The sequence below is a fragment of the Drosophila persimilis genome, unplaced genomic scaffold (genome assembly GCF_003286085.1).
Source record: "Drosophila persimilis strain 14011-0111.01,24,50 unplaced genomic scaffold, DperRS2 tig00000000-arrow-pilon, whole genome shotgun sequence".
Classification (NCBI taxonomy): Eukaryota; Metazoa; Arthropoda; class Insecta; order Diptera; family Drosophilidae; genus Drosophila; species Drosophila persimilis.
The window spans coordinates 16471659-16498594 of record NW_020825288.1 but is presented as its reverse complement, the minus strand read 5'-3'; the positions used below and the strand labels follow the sequence as shown (position 1 = coordinate 16498594).

Below are 26936 nucleotides of genomic sequence, written 5' to 3'. Positions count from 1 at the left end.
ATTCAGGTCCGTCAAAAGAAACAGCAAACGAATTGGAGGGACTTCTTCGATAATTTGCCAGATTATCAACCAATAGTCCAAGTAAATATAGTGTATTAGACCTATTGGAGACACCACTTTACCAAAAACGCACCAAAAACTCGACCTCTTGGGTGTTGTGGACTTCGGACCTGGGGTCCTTGTAGAAGGCATTGTGGTAGTGGTACACTCGTCCAGAGTCTTTTCACCTTTTCTTTTCTCCTCCCCAAAAGTTCTATACCATCCATTTCCCCCAGGGTATGTGTGTATGGAATGGGACTCATTGTTGTGAACCGGTTATGACGACTAATTCTTGGTTATTCTTTCTTCCGTCGAATATTCCCAGCTATATAGATCTCTCAGTTTTGCCCAGATAATTTTATATGATTGCTGAAACAATTTTAATCTGGATTAACTACTTTTAAGTACTTGCATGTTTTTTGTTTTGACAAAAACACGATTTCAACGAAAATGTTCAATAGTCGCATGTTGTGACGTCAATGTTGCTGGTATTTGCAGACTCATTTCTTGTCAACCAGAGTGTGGGCACAGGTATACCTTATTTCGTGAATATTATATAAAGATACTGTTTTCCAACCTGCTTTCAAACGTAATTAGTAAAGACCTTGTCTTAGATTGCATTTTTTTGGTCTATTCATGCATTTGATTAGGTGTTTGTATATAAATCCTGATCCCAGTACCAGTTCTTTGTCTCTGTAGACAGACGATGAGCTGCAAAATATCGTTTAAACCAGAGACTGACTTGTTTCTGCATTAATTAGAGCCTGGGATGACACACATTTCCGCAATTCTATATCATCCACTTCCCACAGGGTATGTGTGCATGGAATTAGCAACATGTTTGCGTGTGGTAATCGGGTAATCAATCGGGTAAAAGAGGTCTTTACCCGATTCAAGTCGGCTATCGATACTATCGTCTGGTTACGAGTGGTGCGCGCCAAATCTAACTTTTTTGAATGTGAGCGACAAGGATTTAAATGTTGTCAACGGTGCCATTACCGATTCAACAAATACGACGATTCCCTCAATATCTTCCGTCGAATATTAGCTATATGGAAGACAGTACCGTACTGTGCACAGATGGCGGCACAGTGCCGTGTAAAATTCATGTAAGACCCGTGTAGAACATGTAGAATATATATTTCTGATCTGCATCAACAATCCGGAACAAATTTTTAAAAATATAGTGCAATTTTTGCAGAATTGGACTCAATCAATTGTAAATCAATATAATCTCATCGAGCTGTAGTTTCTACAGCAATCGTACTTTTTTATAGTTCTTCTAGCCAGAATATCTTCGTTTTATATCCCCGTTTTCAGATGCAAATGGGCTATAATGAAGATTATCCAGAGGTTTCGAAGTTAATATGTATGAATTTATAGAGCCATTGAGTCTAGACCATTATGGAATTGTTGCTTCATTTTCATCCAGTCTGTTAAAGCCTCCAAATCCACCATACATCCTCTTTAACGGCAGATATTCGTTTACTTTTGAAATATAAAAGTACAACAAACGTACATATAAATTGTTTAATATCATACATAATTAGTTCCATTAAATATACATTGTTAAGGGTAGATCCGTTCCGTGCTTCTGTTGCTACTGTGCCATAGACAAGCATATACGTTATTTAAGTAGAGACAAAATCACAAGCAATTTTCTTGAAACTTAATACTACAATTAGGAAAATCATGTGAAATCATGTTTGCGTTTTCATATCTTCACTTATATTTTTGTGTGTGCTTTTGTGTTTTTGGCAAATTAGATGCGAATGAAAGCGTTCATAATCAGTAATTTACAAATTAGGCTAATCGCTGAGCGGAGCTGTCGCTGTCGGCTGTGTGGGCTATGTGGGCGGTTGTTGCATGTGGGGCAGCATTAATTGTGAGGGTGGTGCTGCTGGTACTGGTGCTGCTGCTGGAGAAGGCAGAGGAGGTTGCTGGTACAGCAACTTGCCATCCGAGTACCGCATCAGAGTCATCAGCTTCAGCATCCGAAGGTCCTCCTTGTTCTTGTCCTTATCCTTTTCCGAGCCGATGCTGCTTGCCGTCTGCTGGGCGCTCGGCAAGAGGCGGTGCTGATGTGGGTGCTGCTGTTGGTGGTGGTGGTGGTGGTGGGGTCGCAGGGGATCTGCTGACTGGTCGGGTCTTTAAAATACTCAAGTCATTAACATTCTCTAAAAAGCTTTTGTTCGCTGACAATTGTTTCGTGATCTGCACATCCTTTTTCAGCTCCTCCATGTCGCGCTTGAGCTTGGCGCGTCGATTTTGAAACCAAGTGATCACCTGTTGAAGAGATCCAGTCATCAATTCCCATCGTATTTAACTGCATTACATACTCACCTGAGCATTAGAGAGACCCAGTCCGCCCGCTATCTCATCGCGATCCGCTGGCGAGAGATATTTTTGGTATAGGAATCGCTTTTCCAGCTCAAAGATCTGCTGATTGGTGAAGGCGGTTCGGGACTTGCGTTTCTTCTTTGGATTGGAGCGTGTTGCAAAGATGTTCAGCGTTGAGGGATCTGCAATGGATCAACATTAACATCAGCATCAGCATCAGAATGAGTTCAAAAAGGTGTGATGAGGACTGTGATGGCATCGTAAATTACGAGTATTCAGCTATCAGTCAACTTTTTATGTGCTTCACACAGCTGATCATAAAAGTGTTGCTGAAGACTGGGGCTTTATGGGGCTTTTGGCTCTTCTCGCATTCGTTTAACCTTATCCCCAGACCTAACCATCGTTTTGTTGCCTAGTTTTAATGATCGCCTTTTATAATCTCTACGCATTCGTTGGCACTTTCGATTCAATCAGTGAAAAGCCTGTACCGGGCTCGTGGTTGAAACAATTTCAAAACACAATTCGATGGAATTCATAATAGACAATAAACAATAACAAATCTACGGTCATAAAAACCCGGGGGTTGGGATTCTCTAGCCAGATATGTGAATACTTTGCCGACGCCCTTTATTGGCCCGGCCGAGTTGAATGATTTCCTCTGTGAGTGCGAGAGATGTTTTTGTAAGCGATTCGATTGGGGCTCTCGGTTTGGATTTTGATTGCCGGTATTTGTTTTTGGCATGTTTAAAGGTAATACGTCCGCTGATTGATGTTTTGGAAAGTATTCCGCGGCGGAAATCGCCTCAACTCGGTTGAACCCGAGACCCAATCCCATTAGAAATTGTTTATTTATCGCGCGGCAATTCAATTCTGCGCCTTTCGGTGGGGTTTTTATGAATGCTCAATATTTATACGCGGGGCGAATGATCTCTCATCTTAAATATCAACGGAAATGGTTGTTCTTTCCCAGTTTCGTATGTATAAAGATGGGGATGGAAGGAAGTCAGTCGGACGATGGCCACGGCAGCTGCTCCTTGTATAACCCCTGCAGAGTCGAACAGGAGACAGCAGTAACTTTGTTGCTGCTAAACATGTCCGACAATTAACAATTAAGACGCCCAAATTTGGTCCTTGCGTCTGGCAAGGACACTCCGACTCCTGGAAGGGGTTGTTTCCTTCCCTCCCGTTTTGTGTGGCCCTGCGGTTGAAGTGGAAGTCCAACCCAGAGCCATTTTGACACTACCCTGATGTGTTTATTGTGAAGTTTAGATTATCTGCTGTTGTGTACACGCCCCTTTCCAGTACTATTACTTTAGGGTTTTGGGGTTGTACAGCTCTAGGGCCAGGAAGCACGCCACGCATATTTCCTTCCCCTATGAATGGAGCAAGAATATGAATGGATCTTCAAAGGATCAACTGAATGGGATGTGCGTGAGTTGTGTCATCATTTATAACTTATATGTTGAACCCCCGTTTAAAAATTCAAGTTAATAAAGCAATGAAGGATACTCGTACGTATAGTATATTTGTAGTGTTCCTAAATGAAAAACCTGTTTTCAGGTTCTCTTGGATAAATATATTTCCTCAGTGAAATAATAAACCAGGTTGCAACATTTTTTCTTAGTCTTACATTCCCCAAAACTTGATCGTTATCCGAACGAAACGGATCAGTCGATTTCTTTAATTAAACCGTTTAAATGAGTCGGAAATCCAATATATATTGGCCACACATTGGCCAGGGCATACAGACACGCCTCTAATTAAAAGCCCAGGCATACCTTGTCGGTGCCTGATCCTAGTTTAGTGGGTGTGCTTTTGGCCATTTTCTCAGCTTTATTAATTATGAAAGTTCCCCTCAGGGGCTGGACCAAGTCGAACATGGGGCTAATAGCTTAACCCACATGCAGAGCCACTGGCAGAGACCGTGGCTATGGCTGTGGCTGTGGCAGCTGCCGTTGAGGCACTAACAAGTCCGAGTGGCAGGCATCCAGATGGAATTGAATAGGGACATGTTTGCCGAAAGAATTACGACCCGAGCACCCACAAAACAAGCCAGCAAACAATGTCATCAGCATAACTAATCACGGTGACAGGCGGCAGGGAGTTGACGGTGACACCAGCCAGCCAGTCCAACCACCGAGCGACCACCAGCCAGCACAATGGTGTCCAGCGGAGCCATGGAGCTGCGGATGTCTGGCTGAGGTGAGCATATATTGTGCCCGCCTGGCAGCGTTGCTAATTGAGACACAAACAAAATGACGTGTTGTCCTTACATAAGTAGGTTGGGCTGGGACTGGGCTTGCTTCTAATATAAAGAACTATGCACTCAAAGAAATCGATGAAGCTATCTAGGAATATCACTAAAGACATTACACTAGAGTTTGTATAGTTTTTTTATAGAATTCCATTTGGTTCTAATATGGTAACAGTTTTTTATCTTTTTAAGTATTAGACTTGCCTGCTTTGCGGAGTTCCTTATCGAATATTAAGGAATATTTCCGTTGAGAAATCCAGCTTAATTTCTATAAACATTTATAAATATTTAGCTTCTCACAGAGTAACAAAGAGTGTGATTAGTGATTCAGTTATTGTGCCAATTGTGGGCACATCCGGTGGTTTTTGTCAGTGTATTGGTACGACACGATATGGCGTGCCTTATCGCCGGCTGATCTGAGACCCAGACTTGTAGCAATGCGCATGGCTAATGGTGTGGCTGGTAATTAGGCAAATTAGCTGGACTCCCCTGCTACTGGGAGGCCCATAAATTAGCAGCAATTAATTAATGCCCTCTGCCTAATGCTGGAGCACACAGCCCGCTCGTCCTCCTGGTCCCTCTCGGTGTCCATCATCGATCTCTATTGGAAATCGAGCTGCTTAGAAAGCATTCTGCAGAGAGTGCTACCGCAAAGTGCTTGGCTTGGCCCAGAGCTGTTATGTTAATTAAGTCGAACGGGGAGAGCGAGAAAACGATTCAATTAAAGCCAACTCCAAATCAATCAGCCGGGATCAGCCAGCGGGCAAATGGAGCAGCGCAGTGGTTGTGGTAATGGCTAATGTCCAGGCCCTAAGCCCCTCGAGTGCAGGCATAAAAGGGAGAATAAGAGCCATAAGAACGTCATAATAAAAGCCAGCTGAGATCAAGATCTTGAGATACTGGGTCTGCTGCCACCGCTGGTAGCCACCGAGATGCGTATCGCTCGGATAATGCTAATGCTAATGCCCAGAAAATATTTTAACACAAGGTGCCTGCTGTTCACACGCTCTTCAAATGCCGCACATTGCATTGGATCTCATCGGAGTCTTTGAAAGGCGAGAGCGAGCCGTGGGTACGAGTAGGTAGCCACCAGATCCAGACCAGACGGACCAGTGCCAGGCCGGGCCAGGAGCATGACATGTGGAATGTGATTTGGGGTGCCTCGAACGGAAGACTCAATTAGAAGTTTGGACGGACTTTTGTGGGGATTTATGAGCACCAGGAATTTCACATTCACATATCCAAAGCTTCAACTGGAGTTGGAGTTCGAGTTGGAGTTGGAGTTGGGACTGGGACTGGGACTGGGAACAGGGCTGGCTAAATACCTGCCAATAGCTTTATAAGTTTGCCGCCACCACAGAATTATGACAAACCGCTGCTGCCGACAAAGAAAAACTCTCGACCTTCGAATGCAAAAGAGTCCCTGTCCCCAGAGGGGAAGAGTTTTGGCCATAAGCGCTAATTACATGCCCCTTGAGTCCCTGCCCTGGGACCGGGAGTGGGTTCGGGGGAAGACCACAAATTGCGTTGTCCAGAAGCTCGAAAGCGTAATCAAAAACTAATTTTAATCCTGTTTGGGGCCACAGCCACGCTGATGAGGATCAGATTAAGGCGGCTCGGCGCACTCACTCCCTCGCCGAAAAGCCAGAACCCAAATGAAAACGAAAATGGAGAGACAGAGAGAGAGACAGAGAGACAGACCCTCGGTGATCCGATCCGAACGGATCAGATCTTTTTAGCGGTAGGTCCCAGCTAATTTATTCTAAATGGCTTTTTGAAATCCCCGCAACAACACGAGAAATTTACTTATGACGTTGGCAGAGACAGAGACAGAGACAGAGCCCGATACAGATACAGATACAAAGATGCTTCCCAAAAAACGTAACCACAAAATTCCAGCATAGTCCGGCTCGAATCGAGATGATGATTCAGACCGGATCAAAGTCGATGGCGGCCCCAGGCCCTGCATATTTTTCTCACTTTGGCGTGTCTGCGTGTTGTTAGCAATGAAATTGATGAGTTCGAGCAGGTTATAAAACCCGATACCTTTTGGCTACCTTTGTTTGCTGCCTCTTTTATTATTATTATTGCTGCGCTGCGCTGCGCTGCCCTGTGCTGTTTGCTGTTGCTGGAGCTACGGAAAGCCGAAATACAATAACACAAATTAATATAAGAAGATGAGACAAATTTAGCCGCCGACAAAGTGATCTCTGCGCTGCTCTGCTCTGCTCTGCTCTGCTCTGCTCCGCTGCCTTGAGAAAGAGATTCCCATTCCCATTGCCTGAGTGCGAAGGGGCGGGGGCGCAGCTCTCCATAACGAGAAAGTTATAAATTTTGGTATTTTCTTTTCGATATGGATTCTGGAGCTCAGTCGACTGGTGGGGTCTTCTCTTCGGCTCCGTCTCCGGCTGCGGCCCCGGTTTCGGCTCGGTGACTGTCATTGTTGGCTGCTTGTTTACACGCTCGTAATGCGTCCCAATAACTTTTTGTATTTTGTTGTCATTTGTACCGCCCCGGAGGTGGGATGCTGCTGCCCCAGGTAGCTGCTCTGCCACAGAGTGGAGTTATTTTAATCTCAAAATGGAAGTTACTTTGGGAGATGCTGAAGTGGAAATTTTGGGACTTAATAAAATAATAACACAGGAGAAGATTATCTTGAAGTAGGCGACTAGGACTTGCTTCTCCTACATTAAGTGATAAATTTGGAAACTCTACAAGTTTTCTCCCTTGCTCTGGGCAGAAAGAACTTTCTCTGGTACTGATCTACGCCATATTTTTCCGTCCCCTATCGTGTCCCTTTCCCCATGCGACTGCCTCAGGTGGAAACCTTAAACATTTAGCGAATTGCTTGCCACTGCCACTGCCCAGCGTAAATGTTCCGTTCATGTTGGCCCGCAGCTATTTTGATTGCGGCATTACATCTTGTAAACATTTAACATGGCCAATAATTTCGGAGAGCCTGTGCAATTTGCGGAGCCGAAGAACATGTCAACGGCCCCGGGGCTGTAATCAGAGATGTTGTCGTTGCCATCCCATTGCGGGTTAATTTCTTCATACAAGTGTACGCAGGCAGGAACTGGTCGGTCGATCGCCTGTGTCGGCGGCGACTTTCTTCTTCGATTTGGGAACAGCCCCCTGACATGCGTCCGGTGTGGACGCCAGACCCCAGGCTCGTACGAGCATAAAGGGGGTAAACCAACAAACCGTTTGCGCACAATGCTCACTCACTTTAGATGGACCCAAAAAAAAAAAGATTCAGATGCAGTTCTTTAGCGTTTCGGCTAGCGACTTTCACATGTAATTACACGTGAACTCTTCGACCGACCCTCGACGGTATATTTTGATTGATTTTAATGGATGGCAAATCAATTGCAACTCCGACGCAGCGCTACAAAGCGCCGAAAACGTGGTCATCCTTAATTCAATAATGAATACGTAAAGGCCCAAGCAGGGCCGAGTTCAGCCATGCTGTGGCCACACACCGATCCGCCCCAGCGGAATCTCCCCAATCCTGGGCAACCGACACATGATTCACGATCGGCTGGTCCGTTGCGCATGCGCCGCTTTGCGCTACGCAAAAGCCGAGCTGAGAAAAAAGAACGCAATGTCCGCGCGGCGGCATCGGGTCAAAGCGTCGGCGCTCTTTGATCAACACATATAAAATACTATGGCCACGCCCTTTAAAAGGTAGATTAAACGAGATGGCGCTCGGGCAGTGGGCAAACGTATACTTAAACTTAACGTAACGTAAAGAGCAATGAAGTCAGTCAGTGTAAGAGTCGAACGGGCCCCAAGACGAGGATGCAGACACCCCGATGGGGCCCACGGACGGAAATGGAGAGGCAGACAGAGAGCTTTTGGAGGCAAAGTCTTCGCTGCAGACTGTAGACGGTAGACGGTAGACGACTGGGATGTCTGCAAGAGGCACGTTTTGGCTGCATCCCGAGGCGCACTGGGTCTGGTCTGCAGTTCTTGAGTGGACAGTAAAACGAGGTCTATTTTTTTAATATTTGGGGCTACGAATAGCTGACAAGCAAAAATTTTTAGTCCCATGAGTAGTGCACTTACGTGTGTAAACTCGATATTTTAAGGTCTCGTTTTACGGGTAACATTTTTGCATCGGAAATTAGGATATTATGGGATGGAGCTTTTCAATGTTGAGGTCTTAGTACTTTTACTTTGTAATATCAGGGGGCAAGCCCCTTACCAACTCGCTTCAATCGTGCGTCAACCCCCGGCTCACTAGCTTCACACGCTCGTGCCGATATGAGTAAAATATCGGGTCATGACGACGACCGAAAACTGGCTTATAGAATAGAGAAATATGCAAGTTACTAAAGGATGTCGTATTCCTTGGACTACCCTGCTGACTTTGCCAGATCTTGTCCCACTGTACGGCCATCGTTTGGTCTGTGCGAAAGAATAAAAATTACCAGACATTGCAATTTGGACGGTGAGCAGCCGATGAAGCCGCTCAGGCCTCCCTCCTCCTCTGATTGCAATGCAGTTGGCACTGCCCTCCCCTGCTGGACTCTACTACATCATTTTTATGTTTGCATGCCCTTTAAGCTCTCAGAATCTGGTCCGGACCTGGCGGTGGGGCCTGGGCCTGCACTGGGCCTGGACTGCGCCTGGATGGGCGGCAGCATTTGGCGGCGTTGTTAAGTGAAAATCTGAGTTTGCAATCGCTAACATCAGCTAACAATGGTCATCATCATTAAAAGGCGATCAAAGGCGGCGGTTCTGAGGCTGGTCGGGGTCCTGTGCACTGATTGAGTGACCTTCCCCAGCTCCATCTCCATCTCCATCTCCATTTCCAGCTCCATATCCATCTCTACTACTGCAATGTAGGCCAAACGGAGGCTGGACCGGGCTGCGGGATGAGTTAGCTGGCTTAATGTCTTTATAAGTAGCATGTATTCTATGTTAGTGGGGGATGGGGATGGGGATGGGTATGGGTATGGCATGGGCAAGAAATATGCGCTGTAATCAAAACCGTTTAAAAAACTACACACTAATTGAGTTAGAAGTTCGTGGGGGCTTTGAACTGGCCGGCAGATCAAAGGCACCGCCGCATTATTGGTGGCACAACAAAGAGCGTTGACAACAGCATGTATGGTATGCATGTAAAGCCAACAATGCCCCAAGCAGCAACTAGATGAATGGATAGCTACGACTGATGCTGATGCTGATTCGATGCTGAGGCCGATGGTGATGATGATGATGATCATCTTCGTGGTGATTGGATCGGTGAGCAGCGGGCCGCTGAAATTGCCCCAGAGACATTGTACGATAGTTTTGACAACTCAGCGAAACCGATGCGGCGCACCACGACGGCAGACCAGAAAGCCCCGAGAAGCGGCTTATTAATGAACACACACACACACACACACACACACCATAAAAAAGAATTAGTTAAAAATCAAATCAATATTTGATGGGTTTATATAAATATGAATATCTTATGGATATACACTCGCATGCATCGTATCAGAAGTGTTGAAATGAAAACGTTTTGTTCAGAAATTTATAAAAATGTACACCAATTTATATGCAGATATTTTTAATATCTTTTTTGCGACTACTTCAGCCATGGGCATAGATCTAAGCAGTTATTTGCAGCGATGGCGGAAATATTAAAGAGGACATTTGATCTAAATATATTTCATGTTTAAAACAGATATATTTCTAGATTTAAATTAAATATTTTAATAATTTTACTATGCCACTTTTCTCTTAGTGTAAAGGCATATAAAATTAAGTAGTTGTAACGCAGCGTAAAGTATTTTTTTTTACAATTATTTTAATGGTTATTTTCTGAAAATTTCGAAAGAAAGATGGGCGTTTACGAGTCCGCCAATAATGAATGAATCTGCTAGTAAAAGTATATACAGTTGTTCCTAAACATAGTGCATGATTCCTTTTGGTTATGTCGCACATTAATCATTAAAATTTCTTTCAGTGGATGTGCCAACTAAGTATTACACTTACCAAACTCGTATAGCGGATATTATGACAAGCTGTCATAAATTACAAATTAATGTAATAAGGCAAGGGCAGGGACTCTAAGCTGAAGCCAGAAGAAGAACCAGGATCCTCGGGGTTGCCCTCATTCAATGACTTCCTCAACATCAGCTCTGAGACCAGACCAGAACCAGAACCAGGACCAGGGGCAATCAGCAATCTAAGGCGCTGCAGGTAGCTGCAGTGCTCTCAGGGTCGTGCGATCGATCGTGGCGATCTCGATCTCGGATTCGATCTCGATGCTTATCGATTGTCTGTGGCTATGGTTCTGGGTCGGTCGGTCGATGGTCGGTGTATCTTCAGGTGCCAGCATTGCCACCGCATTGACTTGCCTACCTTACACCTCGGAGAAGCGAAGATCAAAGACGGCGGTGCCGACTTAATAACATAAATTAATCTTCTCATTGTTGGGCCCAGGGAAAGAGAGGGCACACAGTAATAGAGAGCGAGAGAGAGAGAGAGAGAGGGGGTGCACATGCGTGCCAAAAACTGTTGCAAGAACAACACGCTATGCTAATCCGTCCGTGGCCTAACCAGGCTCTGTTAACGCAAAAACCTAAAACGGCATTTAATTCGGACTTGGCTCCGATTTGATTTCATTCATTACTTTGACCAACGATAGAGTGGGGCTCTGGAGAAGGCCTGTCTCGAGCAGAGCAAATCAGTTGCCAAAGATGATGTTGGTGTTGTTGTTCCTAACATGAGATCAAAGTAAACATGCCGCCGGCTAATACGGCCAAAAGGAGATGGCAGACAACGCTGGTTATAGAGGGGGAGAAGATGACGGAGCCGTAGCCGTAGCCGTAGCCGGAGACGTGGCAAATATGTAGACGACGATTTTGATCGAGCGACGATGACGACGAATAGCAAGGCAGCCACGGCATTAAGTATTTGAAATGACTTTCCGGCCAGGGGCAGGGGCAGGGGCAGGGGCATGGGCATGGGCCTGGGCATATGAGTGGAAAATGAAACGAGCGCAGCAAATTAGCTAATCAACGCCCATTAGTAATAAGGTATTGGAATTTATGATAAATTTCCGTTAACGCTCACGAGGAGGCACGAGGAGAACCCACAATTCAGAACAAGTTAATTTGCAGAGGATACGTTCCCGTTCCCGTAGCCGTTCCCGATTCTGCAACCGAATCGAACCCCCATCTGGGGGCTGTGATAAAGCAGGCATCTTTATAACGCTGCGCACGCAGCAGGACGACAAACAAGTGCATCTCTCATCGTCTGGGCTTCGCTGTGTCTGTATGTATGTACATATGTTTGTTAATAATACATAATTTTCTTGTAAAACAACAAGCCGCTGCGCATCGTTATCGTTATCGTTATCATTATAGTGCATTTTTATGTGCGCATTCATGTTGACTGCCAGTTTTGTTGGAAAAGGCGTTGGCCCGGTACGACCACGATCCGACCCGCTTGCAGTTACCAGTCGGCACTTGGCAGCTTGTAGTGGTTGGATCGGGGCGACAACGACAGCGACAATATCATTTTATTTATGTTTATCGATATAGCCGACCAGATAAGCAGCTTTATGCTTTTGGGAGCACCGGCAGCACCAGCAGCACCCAAAGGAAATAGTATGGAGGTGCGCTCGTAGGTTTTGTTTTTAGTGAGAGCCGTAAAATGAAAGTTCAGTGCCGGTTGCCGCTGTTTTTGTGAAGGTGGAAAAAAGTCGTTTGGTTTCCCCGTCGAGTGCCCAGTGGTGCCAAAAGGTGATGCCAAATGCAATTGCCCGAAAGCATTGGATACAGATACAGATACACTTTGAATTAGCAAATGGGTTAATTATAAGCCAGCAAACAAGTGAAAGGAATAACGACACGTATAAGGATATGGGAGCTAGCCAAGAAATGGTTTTACATTCAATGGAAAATTGGGAAATCTGTGACTGAAAAGTACATGTATTACACCGCCTAATCAACATTAATGTGAATTGAATTCGCGATTTTGTTCCTCCTCCAATAACCGTTTCTTGCATCCTCCATTGGGCTGGGGCCCGAGAACGGGTTCTGTTTTATGAGCGATCCGGGCCATTAGCCGTAACAAGCGACCATTGGCATGGCATGGCGCTTTCGATGTGCGTTCGTGCCACGAGGGCCGTAAAAACATTTTGCATGTTGCACCAAAAAACTAGCCACGGTTAGGTTAGGTGTATAATTACTGCGACAGGCCGTTGGCATGACAAATAAACTGCGAGCGAGACCATAAATTAAAGTATCAGAATGCGTGTGTATGGCGGGCGGGGGGGACGGGGTGGTTCATTTGATGAGGCACGCAAACCGTCAAGAGTGAGGAATGGAGAACGGGATTGAAAATGCACGGACGGGGCGGTGGTCGCGGCGGCGGCGGAGTCAACGGTGGCGGCTTAACGGCAATGGCCACCTGACGACAAGTCTGAGCCAATTGTTAAGCCGTTGATATATGCCTGCCTGCATTTGTATGTGTGTGTGTGTGTGTGTGTGTGTGTATCTGCGAGCTAGTGAGTATGGAAGTGTGCGTGTCGCTGTGGTAGTTGATGCAACTTTCTGGTTGCTGTGGGCGTGTCACACATTTTGACTTCGTAATTGCAAGGCTCTCCGTGTAAAAAAGTTAATAAATTAACAATAAGCAATGTGCACATGAAACGTAATGTAAATTAAATACACCTTGGGGCGTTTTTAAATATAATATAAAATAATAAGAAATATCTAGAAACAAAGGATGATCCGATTGCAGTAAGAACCTTTACAAATATGGGTTTAAAAATATTTACCCATATCATAGCGGGATCCCTTTACAAAATTATCTTATAGGCATCTTATCTTAAGTATTCCCATTTGCATATCGGAATCTCACGCACATTTCCATGTAAATTGGCATCCAATTCGTTGGCACACTCCATCTACTACAAGGGGAAAGAGCATGCGAGTAATAATTGGCTCCTTTCAATGTTATTTAATTTGAGATCGCAGCTGTGGCGGCGTCGCAAACAATGCACAGATTTATTTAATTACTGGCGACACACACACTCGCACACACATGATGCTGAAACGTGCAACACACTCAGACAGACAGGCAGTGGCACAGTTATAATACACAATTTACGCACAAATATGTAAAAAAGCGACGACGCCGAGTGCGTCGCTCTTGGAATTTATTTAATTAAATCTACGCCCCGTCGGCAGCCGTCTTGGCTTTGCTGTGGCGTTGTGGCACAGCCCCTCTCTCCACTGGAGGTGCATAAATTCAGCATTTTATGGATTGGCGCAGTGGCAGCCGCAGGCGCAGTCCGCTCAAGCATCCATTACGCATACGCCGCGTTGAGCGGCTTTGTGCCGTGCCCCCAAAGAGCGACAGAAAACTCAGCTAGAAATTATGTCCGATGACAATTTCGTTGGCGTTTACAAATGTGCATACACCCAAGGAGGGAATGAAGGCAAGAGGACTTACAGCCAGCGGTCATTGTCGGACGAACGGGGTTGCGAAATGTTCCAATTGAATTGGCATAAAACTGCTGTCATTCTGGCATCTGAGTAGGATGTGAATGGCACTCGTTCAGAGCATGAGAATGGGTCTAGTTTAAAGCATATCTGATAGTGTGATCACGAAATGTCTGTTAACACAGATTAACAGACCAGAAGAGAGACGTTTGCGAATTTGTGGAAAATTTTCGGATTAGAATGAGGGCATAAATAGACTAATAGCCGATACTCGTAATATGAGAGTATAAAATAGTGTATAGTACATGCCGATTTCACATTGAATTTCATAGAGTATACAAAGGATATTGAGAACATTCGATACTCAGAGAATTAGTAACAAGTAATAAATAATAGTGCTGGCTCAAGGCTGGGTGTCATATTCTGTAGGGGATTTATCTTGCTGGATACTAAAGAAGTCTTACAAATATAGAATAATTTCTATATACCTATAACCTATACACCAACAAAAGATATTTCTTACGGTGTTATACAGAATGAATGAAACACACTATGTTTGATTTTATCAGAGTATAAATAATATTATCTTCTCCAAACGAAAGAGTATACACATATTGTTATCCATGTTTCTGTGTATTAATCATGGCTAGCAGTAGCAAATGTTAACTGCTGCCCAGGTAGGTAGGTGGATAGGGTATTTCGGAGGTGTTCACCGCTTACGCATTACCCATGAGCCTCCAAGTCCCACGCCTCGCTGCTAAAAGAGAATTTATGAAGAATTCATGTTATTTCCTACGTATTTCAGATCCAACCATGAATACATTCATTCAAGTCGATTCGATACACTCACATACACATGAGCATTCAGATGGGTGTCAAAACTTGTTACGTGGGTGGACTATTTTTGGCCAATTTACGGCGTGTGGCACCTTCGAATTGGGTTACCAATTGATTTCATGTTACCGATCTTGTGTCGTACCTTTCAGGTTCGTATAAGCATATAGGAAGCGGCTCTTGAAGGGATAGCCCTACTAGACTATAGGGCTAATGCTGAAGAAGAAGCAAAGGAATTGTGGGCTCCTTTGTGGGCCTCCTGCCTCCGCACTCTTAAGTGGCCTGGCCTTTGTCCGCTACCATCAACAACAGTCCGAGCAGCAGCAGCAGCAACAACTACGACTACGTACAGACATTGTAGCGTAGCCGGCTCGGGCCTGGGGCCTGGGGCCTGGGGCATGTGGCATGTGGCATGGGACTGTTGACTGGGCCAACAAAGGCGCATAGTTAAGCATAATTTAATAGATACGCGGCTGGGGCTTTGCAATCTCTTTATGGTTGACACTATTGTCTAGGCCGGGCTTGTCTGTGGGCCTGTCATAAGGTGATGAATGCATTATTATTATTGTTATTGTTGCTGCCGTGGCCCGTACTTTGTTGGGCTTTTGTTGAAAAGCGTTAATTGAGTGTTGCGAATGTGCAACGGCAATTGAAATTGTTTATGACTTGCAGTTGCCAGCCATTGCCGTTGCCGCTGCCGTCGGCCGTTGCCGTCTGCCTGCCGTCGCTCAGGTTCAATAATGTAATGCAATTGGGTCTGCAACTGCAACTGCAACTGCAACTACGGCTAATGTACTTCCAAACAAAACTGGCACTTGGCTAATCAGCGGGGATATCTAACGGGGATATACGAGCATGTATCCTAGGCACCGCCAAAGGATACCGCTGATGCCTGGCAGCCCGTGTACTTGACAAAAACACTTTAGGCTTCCATTTGTGAGACTGCCTGTAATTAGGCTTTATTAAGATGCAATTTTCATTACGGGAATGGACTGGAGGCCGAGATCTACGAGATCTACGCGATCCGAAATCCACTTGAACTCAAACTGGCTGGCGAGCACTTGACGGCGACGGCGATGGCGACGGCGAAGCGCCTTAGAAAATTTTCGTTTCTTTCTGATATTTAGTGGATTTTAATTGCCGTAATTAGCGAGAACTGGGAGCTGGAAAGATATTCAAGTGCATTCTGAAGTGACGTCTCCTTCTCCCTCTCCTTCTGCTGATGCTTCTGCTTCTGCGGCTGTTGATTCTTCTGGCTGTTGGGTCTTCTGTCTTCTGTCCTCCGGCGGCCTCTGGGTACCAACATGGCCGCCAAGACGGAAGCAATCGGTTGGCCCAGGCAGCGGCAGCGTTCGAAAGATACGCAATAAATTAACACCAAACCGAATAATGAAAAGTGCCGATCCATATCGGGTGCACATGGTTTGTGTGAGCCGCAGATAGAATCGATCCAGTCAGCATTAAAATCAATTAAAGAGCCAGACATTGATGGACATGGGCAGGGAGTGGATCTGGATCTGGATCTGTAGATGGAGCTGGAACTGTAACTGGCACAGCTGACGGAATCCCCTGATTCCGATCTCCGTTTGGCATCTTAATTAGCCCGCCCGTGTCTGTTGGCCTGATTGCCAGTTGATCGTTTAGTGCGAGTATGTCATAAACATTTATGGCCATTTAAATGCTGGCTGGTAATTTGAAAAGGTGTTGGCTTGGCTCTTCACCTTAATGGGCTTACATTAACTTTGCAATGAGCTCTCACAACTTACAGATATTTAGATACTTGAAATGCATGGAGTATCGTCTTTTCGGTTGAGACTTCGAGGGCAAATGCAAATGCTAGTGCAGTTGAACTTGACTGGTTGACAGTCAATTAATTAATCGAAATACTGCCGAAATTCCGTGGCTGTCAGCCAGTCAGGCAGACGTGTCCGTGAAATGATAAACTCCCCAAACCGAGCCCAAAAAGCCGATCCCCGAGTGCCACTTGAGCAACCCTTGTGCACCTTCCTCGCATTTTTGTTGTTGCTTTTGGCCTTCTGTTAGTTGGCCAGTTGGCCCCCCCTGGCATTTATGTTTAACACTTTAATTGTGATTACAAGCTGCAATCAAACTGCAAAAACCAAACCGAAAAAAGAGTAAAAATAAAAATAAAAAAAAGGTGGGTTCGAGGCTTTGACTGACTGACTAACTGACTGGCACCCCAGCCAGCGGCGGCACTGTGGCTCAGACTTTGGCTTATGCATGTTTAAGCAGCACCAGCAAAAGCAACAGCAACAGCAACAAGAAAGCGCGTCATGTCGCTGGCTTTATTAAATTACTTGTCAAAAGTGCATACACGAGCTGTAAGCCAGAGCCTCGAAGGAGGAAGGAGGCGTTCCAATGTCGGCGGACATGAAACAGCCCCTGCACACACACACACACACAGACACAGACACCACCTCATCTGCATACACCAAGACAGACGTACAGCCGTACAGCCGTACAGCCGTACAGCCGTACAGCCGTACAACGCCTTTCGTTGGCATAACGAGGCTTGTCACAACAATTCTGCACTGCAAAACGGAAAGGAAAAGGAAAACAGCTGAAAACGAAAAGAAATGCAATGCAATGAAAAAGAAAATCAATTATTATGTGCATTTTCCTTTTCCTTTCGTTGGGCCCCCCCCCCTCTCTCTCTGCCTGATTGCCTTCACCCACTGCCACTGCCACAGCCAAGCCAGGGGGATTAATTAATCTTGTCAACGATTGCAAGTCATTTGCCGTGGCAACAGCGGCAGCAAACATCTCAAATAGTCAAATTAATTTACTTCACACTTTAATAAACGATTATACAAATACACAGATGCACAGCCCCACAGCCACACAGAGGGCTCTGAGATGAGGTCGTATCTTGGGGTTGTTGCTCGATGGAAGGTGTTAAATGTTTTGTTGACATTGCCAACAGCAGCAGTAGCAACACCATTTCCCATTCTTATGCGGGAAACGATTCGGGGGAAAGAAGGAAAAATATTTTTCACAGCTTCCCTCGATTTTAGCGTGAAGTTTGTCGTTCGCTCCCTGTTCCCTGTTCCCTGCTTTATTGCGGTGACTGTTTGGTGGTTGTTGGTTCTTAGTCGAGTTGCGTGTAAACAGCAACATCCACAACAATCACAGACACAGCAACAACAACAACAACAACAACAACAACAACAACAACAACAGCCAACAAATGTTCTTCCAAATCAGTGATTTCCCCATTCCTGCCCCGAATTTGTTATGCCTTTCCTATGCTATGTATTTGGATAGTCTCTGGAATATGTTCCAATGAATGGATGAATATGTTCTTTGATGTACGACAGTGCGGGGGGAGTGACGAATGGGGGCAGGAGGGCGTGAAAATGACTTAATACACTAATTAGAGTAAGTCAATCGTCGGGAAGGAAATGATTTTTATGGCATTAGATTCGTTTTTATTCGATAAACTTCAAATCGGAGTTAAAAGGCTAGAGGAATGAATGAATAAACACAGATCTGATGGACTTCATTCATGGCTATATTTGAATGTATTGAATGAGTAGAAATTTTGGTAATAGAACGCAGTTTATTGCGGAGAATAGGAATTGTTATATTTCCCAAAAAACTAAACTTACCGATCGATTTGTTTGATAGAATATTTGAGCTAAGAAAATACACATATATTTATCGCTTATTCCTTTCCGTTCAGGGTGTATATCTCCTACCCATAAAATGCTTTCACATTAATATCCTTTTGAATATCTTCCATCTATCAAGTACCCAATCTCATCAAGATCGCCAACACTCAATATTTTTAACATCAGACAGACATTAACAATTAGCCATGCTTCAATTTGGAACATCTTTCGTTGGAATCGGGAAATGGAGCAGAGCAACCTGATGACGAGCCAGAACGAATCCGCTTTTGCATCACAATGCATCAAACGATACTTGGAGATCGTCAAAAGTGCGGCAAAGTGCAGACACATGGACACGAGATGGACGTGGCAGAGTCGGCGGCACCTGTCGGCGCGGCGAATGGCCCAAAAGAAGAGCACCTTGCCAGCGCTGGAGCTGGGGTAGAGACCTGGCTGAGACCTGGATACCGGGACACTGTGTCTGCCCCTGGGTTGCTCTCGCCTTGCATTAATGTCGCCTGATCCGTAGCTGTGAATAATTTCCCCATCCGCTGGGAGGGGCTCTGGCACTTGGCACTTGGCACTCCCCTGGCAACCTGCAATCCCCGATCCATCCGCTCCATCCTGTTCGCGCTGCCTGCTCGTTTGTTCGGCATCGCTGCTAATGATTTGAATGCTTTAATTTATGCCGGCTTTTCAACATTTATCATCAAAAGACTCCTCTGGCCTCTGAAGGTAGCATATAAATATGATTTGTCGCTGTGCATTTTCATAGATACGCGATTATCATACATAGATACTACTCATCTACCACTTCCCTCGTCTACCTTTTCCCCCCAACCCTCCGTCGGAGATTGTCTGAGATCGCTGCTGGCCAACACCTAGCCGGGAGAACGGGTTTTGCCAGTCAAGGCGCCAGCTGACCCATATAATTCTGCACACTGCGCCCCACCCGATAACGACCCGGGCAGCTGGAAAAGCTGCCAGCGAGAAAATGCGTTTTCCACCGCTCTCCCCACTTGACTCCGGCCGTGGCCCCAACCTCGTCGCATTCCTGTGGCAGTAGTCCGCTGGGCTGTCTGTGAACGCATCAATCTCGCGCACTGCATTTCCTGGCTGTCTCTGGCAATGGCAATCGCCTCGCCTTCCACCACCTCGTCGGTCCAGTCGCAGTCCGGGTCTGGGGCTGGCCCCTCGGGGTCACGCGGGGAGTGCTCTTTGGGGGCATGGGCCAGGCAGAAAATGCGTTTTTAAATGGCTTTTTATGCGTGGCGCGGGCTTTTGATGTTCGACACATGCCGAAAATTCACAGCTCAGGCGGTCCACGGCTCTGCTCGGGCCAGTGATTAATGTTTGGCAGAAACGCGAATACAAATGAGAATGGGAATGCGAATGCCATTGCGCTTTTAAGAACTTTGACAAGGTCCTGACTCGGCCAGGGTCTTCCCCCTTTTTTGTTACCAAAAACATTTGCTTGACTTCCTTTTTGTGTTGGACTCGTTTTAGCCTTAGTTTGGGCCTCCCATATGGCCCTGATAAAGTTATTACCAAAATTCATGTAGTTCTCTCGGTGTCGCTCTGGTGCTTCTCTCCATTGCTAATTCTCTCATTTGCTGTCTCTTGTGCAACTGTCGATGCTTGATTTTCGCTTGTCTTTATGATCGGCTTGCTGGCTTTGATCTTGACGCCGCTACCCCGTCCCGCTACCAGTTCCCTGCTCCCTGTTCCCTGCTCCTGGCCAAGTCAAGTCCCCCCCTCTGGTGGAGTCGCGGGCAATGGTAGGAAGAGAAGAAAAATGCAACTCGAGCTCAATTAGTGCTCATCAAAAGCGTGCAGGTAACACCTTCAGTGCGTTGCTTTTGCACACCTCTTCTCCAAGTATCTGTATCTTTGTATGCTTCTTTGTCTGTATTCGTGGCAAAGCTGTATCTGTATCTGTATCTGTGTCTGTATCTGTGTGTGCTTGTGCCAGTGTTGGCCTTTTAGCAAGGCGTCACTTGTTGTTCTTGTTCTTTTGCCTTGCCTTGCCTTGCCTTGCCTTGACTCCAACCGGACCGAGAGGTATGCAATTTGCTCCGAGGGTCCCCAGTGATGGACCACCCGTGCTTATACTCTCGTTGTGTGCAGCCCTCGGGGCTCCCTCTCCCTCTCCCTCTCACGCTCCGTCTACGACTCCGTTCAGTGAAAGCAAATCAGGCAGTTATCCATTTTTGAAAGCCAACCGAAAACTGCCGCCACGCCACGCAAGACTCATTTTTTTTCTGTTTATGTTTTTGTAGTTTTCCCGAGAGCTCATATTAATGCTAATTCTTTATGGATAGTCGGCACGCAAACTCAACTCAACACAACTCATATTTCTCTGCCACTTTTACTATGGCAAATTATAATTTTTAATAAATTATTTGAGGCGCAACCGTTAATTAGAGAATTTATGCGAGCGCCGGGCTTGTCAACTTGTTTCGGCTGTCCCAGAACCCCCGCTTCGAGGCATTTTCACAATATTTCATGCATATTTTATGCGCCCTGCGCCACCCTGCCCCACACGAAACCCCCATAGATGCCGCAGATGCCGCGAGAACAGTTTGTGCCCCAAGTCATTTTCTCGATTTTATTGAGGCAAACGAGTCTCGCTATATAGTATTTAATCGGTACACTCGTAGGCTCATATCTATATGAATATTCTTGAGCATTCGCGCTTTTTTAATGTCATTAGCGAATGAAACGCTGTGCTGTGCTGTTCAGCTATTAATCATTTGAAATGAACTTTTATTTTACACTTTGGCGGGATTTCTTTTTGTGTGCTTGATTTATGTTTCAGTCAGACTTCGCTGAGTGTGTTCATCTATTGAATGATTTTCCTGGGAAGCATTTAAAATGAATGAAATGGCAATTGCAACAGAAAAACTTGTAAATATATTACCCAAGAATTGTGATGATTTTTCTAGTACGGATTACACAAAACGACACATTAATACGCTCTTGAAGAGGGTATTTATGATAATTTTGATATAAACTGATCCTTCAGGGAATCTTCAGGGAACACAAAGTTTTAATTGTCTGTTGTATCAATCATAAGTCACAAACATGACCAAAGCAAACCGATAATTACTCGTATAATAGGTAGCTATCTCTGCCCTTTATAATCAACACAATCTATACACAATTCAGTGTAGAACATTTTCAATTATCCAAACATCAGTGTGTTGAGGCGTTCGTGATTCCCGATGGTACACACCAATTCCATTTGTCTTATCTGCGGATCAGATTTTTAATACCCGACGAGATCCCTGGGCAAATATTTAAGCAACAATCACTGGCCAAGTGGTCACTAATGTGACAGATAGAATCTACTCGTATCTGGTGCACCAGATACTATATAGAGGCGTGGCCGAATCATGGCACGCTATTTTAAATGCCGTGTTAGGCGGAAGGCAAAAGGCCATCACCACCAGCCAAAGAAATTCGATGTATATTAGACATAGGATTTTTATGGACCGGTTATGGATCGCTTGATTTGGCGTGACTGCAAATTGCCTTCTAACAACAGATTTCTGTTGGGTTCCATTTGCATGGTAGTTAGCACACGACCAGCTTTATATTTCCCATTCCAATTTCCAATTATAATTATAATTTATGCCTAATCTCGCATTTATTTACAATTTTGACTTTGTAACCCCCCCCATTCCAAGTTAAGTATACGTCTAGTTGAACTAATTAGTTTCGACTCTATGGCCAGACCAGACCAGGCCAGACCACGCCCCAGCCCGCGACCCCGGATCCGCATGTTGTAAAATGTTTACACTACTATCTGTCAAATCAACTGTCAACCCAAAGAGCCAGCCATCATCATTGTATCCGCTGTACAAGTAGTTGTTGCTGTATCTCTCGCTTTGTCTATGGACGTGTACGAGTATGTGTGTGCCTGTGTGCCTGTGTGCCTGTGTGGTGCGTTTTGTGGTTCATGCTCCGATGGGCCCCAGTCTTTGGCTGCCATTGCCGCTGCCTTTTGTCAAGTGGGAAAAGTTTCAGTAATTAAATTGTAATTAGGGATGCATCCGCCGCCTTTCCTGCTACTTTGTGCCGTTTGTGCGTTCAATAATGCGACTGTCTCTGCCAATTGTCTTGGCGTTTCATCAGCCAGCAGCAGCAGCAGCAGCAGCAGTAGCAGAAGCGGCAGCCCGTGCTGATCACCATCCTTAGGTATATGGCCATGCCTATGCCTCCCTTTCAACCCATTACAATTACATTGGTACCCTTCCAAGGGGACTGCTTCTGCATGCATCTGTAACATATTTACTTTGGTTTCATCACTAAAAGATACTTCTTTACATACTCGAATAATCCAGGAAATATTGCGAGACACATGAAATGGTAACAGGGATCTCTTTTCCTCAATTAAGCTGCAGACTTTTGAGTCTGTTATGCCTCATTTTTCGTATAGAGTGTACCTCATTCGGATCTGCAGATACGTGCTGTTTCTTTTGCCCCACAGTCGGCACTATGTAATTGACGAGACCTAACGACAGGTCCATTGTTCAAATGGATACAACTTTTCAGCCATTTTCATTGTAATTATTTTGCCTGGCAAAGCCTTGCCGTATCTTCTGGCAATCGTCATGAGGCCTGAGCAGAGCAGAGAGTGTGTTGGGGACTGTGAAGCACTAAAGAATGGGGTTGGGCTGTCGTTGCTCCTAATTACCAGACGGAAGTGCCTCAGATCATTCCCTCAACGGTCCAGGCCAGGCCGGTTACGGCTTTTGATCAATATCGCAATTTGCAATTGCAAAAGAATGGGCGACACAGAGGATCTCCTCGAGACCGGATGCCTGCGATGTCTTGGGAAAATATATTTTCGCAAACTGTGGCGCTTAAGTGCTGCATCTCTGTGCGATAATCATAATCATCTCTGGCTGGGAGTGTGCACTCAATGCCAGTAGCAGTTGATCAACCGATCAACCGATCAGCTGATTAGACGGCTGCCTCTGCTCTGTGGCAATGGCAATCCAGAGCGGGGCACGAACCAATTGCCTGTTGTACGTGCGGCGCGTAAATTCAATTTCAGTAGCGACCCACGAAGCTCGCTTCGAAATGGGGCTGTCTGCTGATGGATGGTCTGAGTAGATGGATGGATGGGTCCGCGGCTTAACGAGAAATCAACGCCGCTAAGCAAATTATGCCGAACGATACGCATGCGCCAGAGCCATCATGGGAAAGGCAATCGCAATCAAAGAGGATGCCGAGATGGCCAGCCAGCCAGCCAGCCAGGCAGTGCGGTAATGCCTGAAATTGATTTAGCCACCTCGGCCGGCCTGACCTTACTACTGTTTTTACGCCTTAAGCAGAATCTCATCAAGACGTAATGACAACAATTGATCAATCGCTGGCCAGGCTAATGGTTATGATGGAATAGGCATTGGGGTCTGTCCGTACCGTACAGGAGGGGCTCTTGTTTATATTAAAATGTAATGTAATTTGTCTGCGGTTGCATCAGCCAGGCAGGCAGGCATTCACTCACCTTGCTCCTCGTCAAAGTTTTTGGTGGACAGCTGGAACAACGCGTCCAGTGGTGTGTCTGCCCCAGGTTCAGGCTTCTTCTGCCCCATGTCGGGGGGCCCCTCTGGCGGCGACGGCTTCTCCTTGGGGCTGCAGCAGTCGGTACTGCCATTGCTGCTGCTGGATCGATGGGAGCGCTCCGAGCTGCCGTCCTCGGACGGTATGATGGCGGGGTTCATGCTCATCTGGCGGAGGAGCTGGGCCTGGGCCTGGAAGTGCTCCTGCAGCTGGCGCTGGTAGTCCCAGGCGAGGCGCTGCTCGTAGCTGTGCAGCAGGGCGGGCGATAGGAACGGATGGAGTCCGCCCGGAGCTGGGCAATGGATCAGCTGACCAGCAGCCGGTGCCTGGAGACGCTCATGGATGAGGACCATTGGAGCGGCCGCATGGGCAGGAGCGGGAACAGGAGCGGGACAAGATGTAGAAGCCGGTACTGGATTGGGCGTGGCTGGCTTCCGATCCTTATCATCATCTGCCCGTCCCAGGATGTCCGCAATGGAGAAGCTCTTGATGCGGATCCCCCCTTCGCCGGGCTGACTGGCCTTGAGGCGACCGTTCTGGAGGGGTGTGGGACTGCGCAGGAGTCGCAGGCGCTTCATGTTGAGGGCCCGGATCGTAGAGGCTGGCGGAGGTGGGCTTGGCGATCCCACGGAGATCTCGGACATGGCCGGACTACTGCAGCAGCGCGGGGAGGTCATTCCGTCGGGGCTCGGAGTGCGTTGGGGCATCGTTCAGGTTCTGTTTGGATCCGCTTTGGGCGGGGGCGTTTAGCACATTTTCCGATCTTCTGTTCACTGTTTGGAGGCGGCCGAAAACGCGTCGGCAAAAACGCGCAGAGTTGTGGCGGCGAGCGGCAGCAACACACGAAACACGGCACAACGTGCAACACAAACACCAACAACGAAAATGGCTCGTGGCCGGCCGGGCTGGGCTCTCTGTGGCTGTCGTTAGCTGCTCTCTTCTGGCCACACACTCGCTCCCTCCCTCTCGCTGTCGCGCTGTCTGTCTCTCGCTCTCCCGACCGGTTTTTGGGGGCCCAAACTTGTTTGTCCTGCTCGCTCGATGACGTCACGGCCGCAGCTGCGTCTTTCTGGCCCAGAGGGAGGCGTGCCAGAGAGCCAGAGAGTCGACCGAAGAGAACGCACGCGGACCAATCAAAGCCCACGTACCCCGCCCTCGACGCGACGCTGTCAACGTGCGAACGTCATCAATTTGTACAATTTGACATGCGCTCGCGCTCAGCCCGCACCGCACTCTCTCTCGCTCTCTTTCTTCGCTCTGTGGCTCTGTGGCTCTGTCTCTGTCTCTTTCTTACTCGGTTTCCAAGCGGCTGGCTGCGTTAATTATCGTAATTGCCGACGTTGACGCTGACGACGCTGGCCCTCTTTTGGGCCCAATTCAGCCGCCTAGCTGTTGGCCCACTCAATTGTCATCAATAATGATGTCTAGTTCAGAGTCAGAGTCAGAGTCGGAGTCGGAGTCTGGTACCGTTGGTTGGCTCTCCTCATCCTCATCCATTTGTGCCGCTGATGAATTCGCTGCAAAAAAAAAGAAACGTCTTTAAATTCAAGTTTCCCACCGTCCCTGCCCCTCCATCCTGGTGGCACACATTTTCGTTTCCCCACCCAACCCAATCCCTCCACACCCAGCGTGCAACAGCAAATTGATTGCAACTCTGCTCCGCTTGCAACATCATGTCCGTTCCCCACTTCATTTGTTTGTCAGTGTCAGTTTTTTATTCAATTTCGCTTCGCCGTTTGTCCTCGTTTTCTTTTCTTTTTCTCGCTTTTCCTGCATTTTGCATGCAAGTGTCTATTTAACTGCAATGCGCCCTTTGTCGATGGACGGGCAGGGTGCTGGGGGCAGGCTAAGTGAAATGATGTAACTGCTCAACCGTAATCGATAGTCGGCTCCCCTACCTTACCCTCTCCAAAAACGGGGTATAATTGTGTACTTTAAACATTTCGAGGCTTTAGATTACCGAAATTCTATATAATACGGCATGTATCTGGGTATCTACATATATGAATGATTACAAGATTTAACAATGATTATATTATTAATAGAATTTAATTACAAAAGTTTTCTCTCTTTTTAAAATAATATATTATGTTTTTAGTATTATATGTTTTTCGGGTTTCAAAGACTGGCATTGAGCAGTTATAAGTTATAACTTATAAGAAAATGTCTTTGGTTTCGAACCACATCAGAGTCAAAATCTGTTTGGGTAAGGGAAACCCCTTTCACAAAGTACTACAATAAACAGATTAAGTCCATACTTTATGTTATCTAGAACTGATAAAAGGACTCCTCACAGCCACATCCCCGATTGTTTCCTTCGTTCCCTATAGATTTTCACTTTCAATGTCGTTTGGAATTTGCATAGTAGTTTCCCTTTTCGCTTGCCACCGATTCTGTTGCAAGATGGCCGAGATACTGTGCTTGATTAATGCCTCTGCACTTGACACTTGATGGACTCTTGACTGACTCGAATGTGGCTCGGGTTTGGCCCGCTCTAAATTGAATGCCTCCTTTGGCAGTCGTGTTCACATTCGAATTCAAAATCAATTACAAAATGACTCTTAATTGGGCGCCTCAATAGACGCGACACGCCCTGTCAATCATAATTAGCTTGCGCCCCTAGCCCTAGCCATCCACTCGATACCCAATCCCATACTCACTCCCGTACCCGTTCTTCCTGTCCGTATTCACATTCACACCGACACTCATACTCGTATTCATATCCACTCGAAGCATTCGACACGCCTCTAATTCTGCAAACTCATAAGCCAAATATATCAGTCCTCCTCTCCCCCTGTGCGGTTATATCCTTTC

At 46.2% G+C, this 26936-nt stretch overlaps 1 protein-coding gene across 1 annotated transcript; it reads right to left on the bottom strand.

The window, feature by feature from the left end:
* Nucleotides 1–1584: 1584 nt before the first annotated feature.
* LOC6588565 (homeobox protein unplugged) lies at nucleotides 1585–24951 on the bottom strand. The gene is made up of 4 exons (XM_002013915.2): nucleotides 24067–24951; nucleotides 2383–2561; nucleotides 2240–2325; nucleotides 1585–2187 (listed from the first exon to the last, which is right to left on the bottom strand). The coding sequence occupies exons 1-4, from the start codon at nucleotides 24827–24829 to the stop codon at nucleotides 1887–1889; spliced, it is 1329 nt and encodes a 442-aa protein (XP_002013951.1). The 5' UTR covers nucleotides 24830–24951; the 3' UTR covers nucleotides 1585–1886.
* Nucleotides 24952–26936: the final 1985 nt, after the last annotated feature.

What these genes read in the sequence shown, in the direction of transcription:
- LOC6588565 (XM_002013915.2), bottom strand. Translation starts at nt 24,829, where the DNA reads ATGCCCCAACGCACTCCGAGCCCCGACGGAATGACCTCCCCGCGCTGC. An exon ending in AAACTTTGACGAGGAGCAAG is followed by an intron (nt 2,562 to 24,066) that starts GTGAGTGAATGC and finishes GATCCATTGCAG; the next exon opens with ATCCCTCAACGCTGAACATC. An exon ending in GTGCAGATCACGAAACAATT is followed by an intron (nt 2,188 to 2,239) that starts GTCAGCGAACAA and finishes AGTATTTTAAAG; the next exon opens with ACCCGACCAGTCAGCAGATC.